Source organism: Lupinus angustifolius, chromosome LG16, assembly GCF_001865875.1.
Source record: "Lupinus angustifolius cultivar Tanjil chromosome LG16, LupAngTanjil_v1.0, whole genome shotgun sequence".
Taxonomy (NCBI): domain Eukaryota; kingdom Viridiplantae; phylum Streptophyta; class Magnoliopsida; order Fabales; family Fabaceae; genus Lupinus; species Lupinus angustifolius.
Genome location: NC_032024.1, coordinates 6,975,524 through 6,977,840, shown reverse-complemented (window position 1 = coordinate 6,977,840; position 2,317 = coordinate 6,975,524). Strand labels below are relative to the sequence as shown.

Sequence of the window (2,317 nt, the reverse complement as noted above, 5' to 3'; positions counted from 1 at the left end):
TATTGGCTTAACCCACAATGTTTCTTCAATGTTGAAGAATTTGAAAAACATAAGTTCACAACATCCGGCCTTTTGGATGTTTTAGAGAAGCATGCTCATGGAGATCCTGATTTTCTAGATAAGCTAACCAGTGAGATGAGGATATATAAAGATGTTGAGTTAGATTTAGGAAGAGCGGCTGCTATACGTGAACGTAGTAAAGTGATGACAGGTATAATTAGTCTTTCATGTTTGGTAATTGTCTTTAATGTCTATTATTAATTGTCTTAACCATTATTAAACAAGATGATGAATTAGATTTCATGCAATGTTGTAGATCAATGGTGGGAAACATATGGATGTCGCACACCAAACTTGCAAAGGTTGACAGTCCGTGTTCTAAGTCAAACATGTAGTGCTTCCGGTTGTGAAAGGAATTGGAGTGTGTTTGAACACATCCATTCTAATAAAAGAAATAGGTTGGAGCATCAAAAACTTAATGATCTTGTTTTTGTTCGTTACAACTTGAGATTACAACAAAGGTATTACTCTTTTATTCAAAATATGACCTTAGTTGTCGTTCTTTATATATTTATATGTAGCATGTATTTATGTTTATATATAATAAAATCTATAAATGTAGGAGTCACTTGAGGCATCAAAATTATGACCCAATAAATTTAGAAACATTTGAGGATCATTCTCATTTTATATTGGAGGAGTCACCACCATTTCTAACTGTTGAAGAGATTGAAGCTTTACGAAATGACCTTGCAAACATTTCCATCCAACCATCATTTGATGAAAGTGGTATGTTTTTTATTGTCTAATGATTATGTTTTTCATTGATTTCCATCAATTCATTCCTGTTTTAAATTGCTAACAATATGAAAACTAATATTATTGTAGATCAATTAAATTTAGAAGATGATGATGATGCACAACTCAACCCGATGGAGAATGTGAACCTGTATGAAGACAATGTGGGTCAAGCTTCAGGCACAAATGATGAAGAAATAGAACCTCGATATGAGACAACTTTGACTCCTTGGTGTTAACATTAAAACACCAAATTTATTTTTTGTAGACTGACTGGTGAACTTATGTCATTTACTTATATTTTGTATTTGTTAAGTGATACTTTTGGATTGAATAGGATCAGTTGATTCTTTAACCTTAATATAGGTAAAATGATATATCTAAGTGCAAACTTATCTTTTTGAGTACCTAGTGAATTTTTGTTGTTATAGGTTATATATATATATATATAAGCAGATATGTCCGGTTTAACCGGTTTAACCGACATGCGGTTTAATTACTGAACCACCGGTTGAACCACTGTACCACTATACTAGTACCCTGACAGGTTTAAAAACCGGTACGGTTTTAACAACACTGGAAAAACCTAATGCAATTGTACCCCCTTATTTAAATGTTATTATACAAGGTCAGTTAGTCCAACAGAGTTTCATTTAGTGTGACATGATATCGATCATAATTACACTTGTTGGACAAAGCATGGTGAGACAAGAGTTGAGGAGATAAAAGATTGTGACACTAATAAGAGCTTTACAAATAATATTGGTGCAGATGCGTATGAGGGCGATCGTTTAGAAGACATGGAAAATGTGTTCGAAAAGGATATTCAGGATTGTCATGAGATATTTGAGCGATTAATAAGTGATGATAATAAACCATTATATGATGGTCGTGCTAAGTTCACAAGATTGATAATAATATCAAGGTTGTATAAGTTGAAGTTTATTAGTATATAACTAATACATTCTTACTCCCTTCTGGAATGCATGAGGCTAATAGACTGTTGTACTCTCTTGGCATATACTATAAGAGGACACATGCATATCAAAAAAAATTCAATCTTCTTAAGATGTACGTAGAAGACATTGAAAATGATGTTGTAATCAATGTAATGATGCCGAAATATAGCACATAAGAATTCATCAATTTGAGTAAATGAAGTCAATGAAATTTTTCAGCATATTAAGTTCCTCTACTATTTGCATATATATTAGCTACTTTAATTTTTTTTTTCCTATTTTTGATTTTTTTAGTTTCAACATTGGTGTTGTTACAGTGATTAGTATCTATACTATATATAAAGCCAAAACATATGTAACCACCATCATGGCATAATTTTTATATTCCTATTTTACCCTTCATAATTTTAATTTAAAAAAACCATATAATTTTATATAACCACCTCAAATATATTAACTATAAGTTGCATATCTATATTACTTAATAAAGGAAAATCCTAACCTAACTTTCATGAAGTTATTTTGGGTTTTCATATTTCATATTTTATAACTTCTAATTT

General features: G+C 30.9%; 1 protein-coding gene across 1 annotated transcript in view; it reads left to right on the top strand.

The window, feature by feature from the left end:
- The window catches only part of LOC109329267, a 3,913-nt gene extending 2,876 nt beyond the window's left edge, over nt 1-1,037 (top strand). Inside the window, exons 4-7 of the mRNA XM_019562948.1 lie at nt 38-211; nt 317-521; nt 623-789; nt 889-1,037. Coding sequence (XP_019418493.1) covers nt 38-211; nt 317-521; nt 623-789; nt 889-1,037 — 695 coding nt within the window. The remainder of the gene's footprint in view (nt 1-37; nt 212-316; nt 522-622; nt 790-888) is intronic.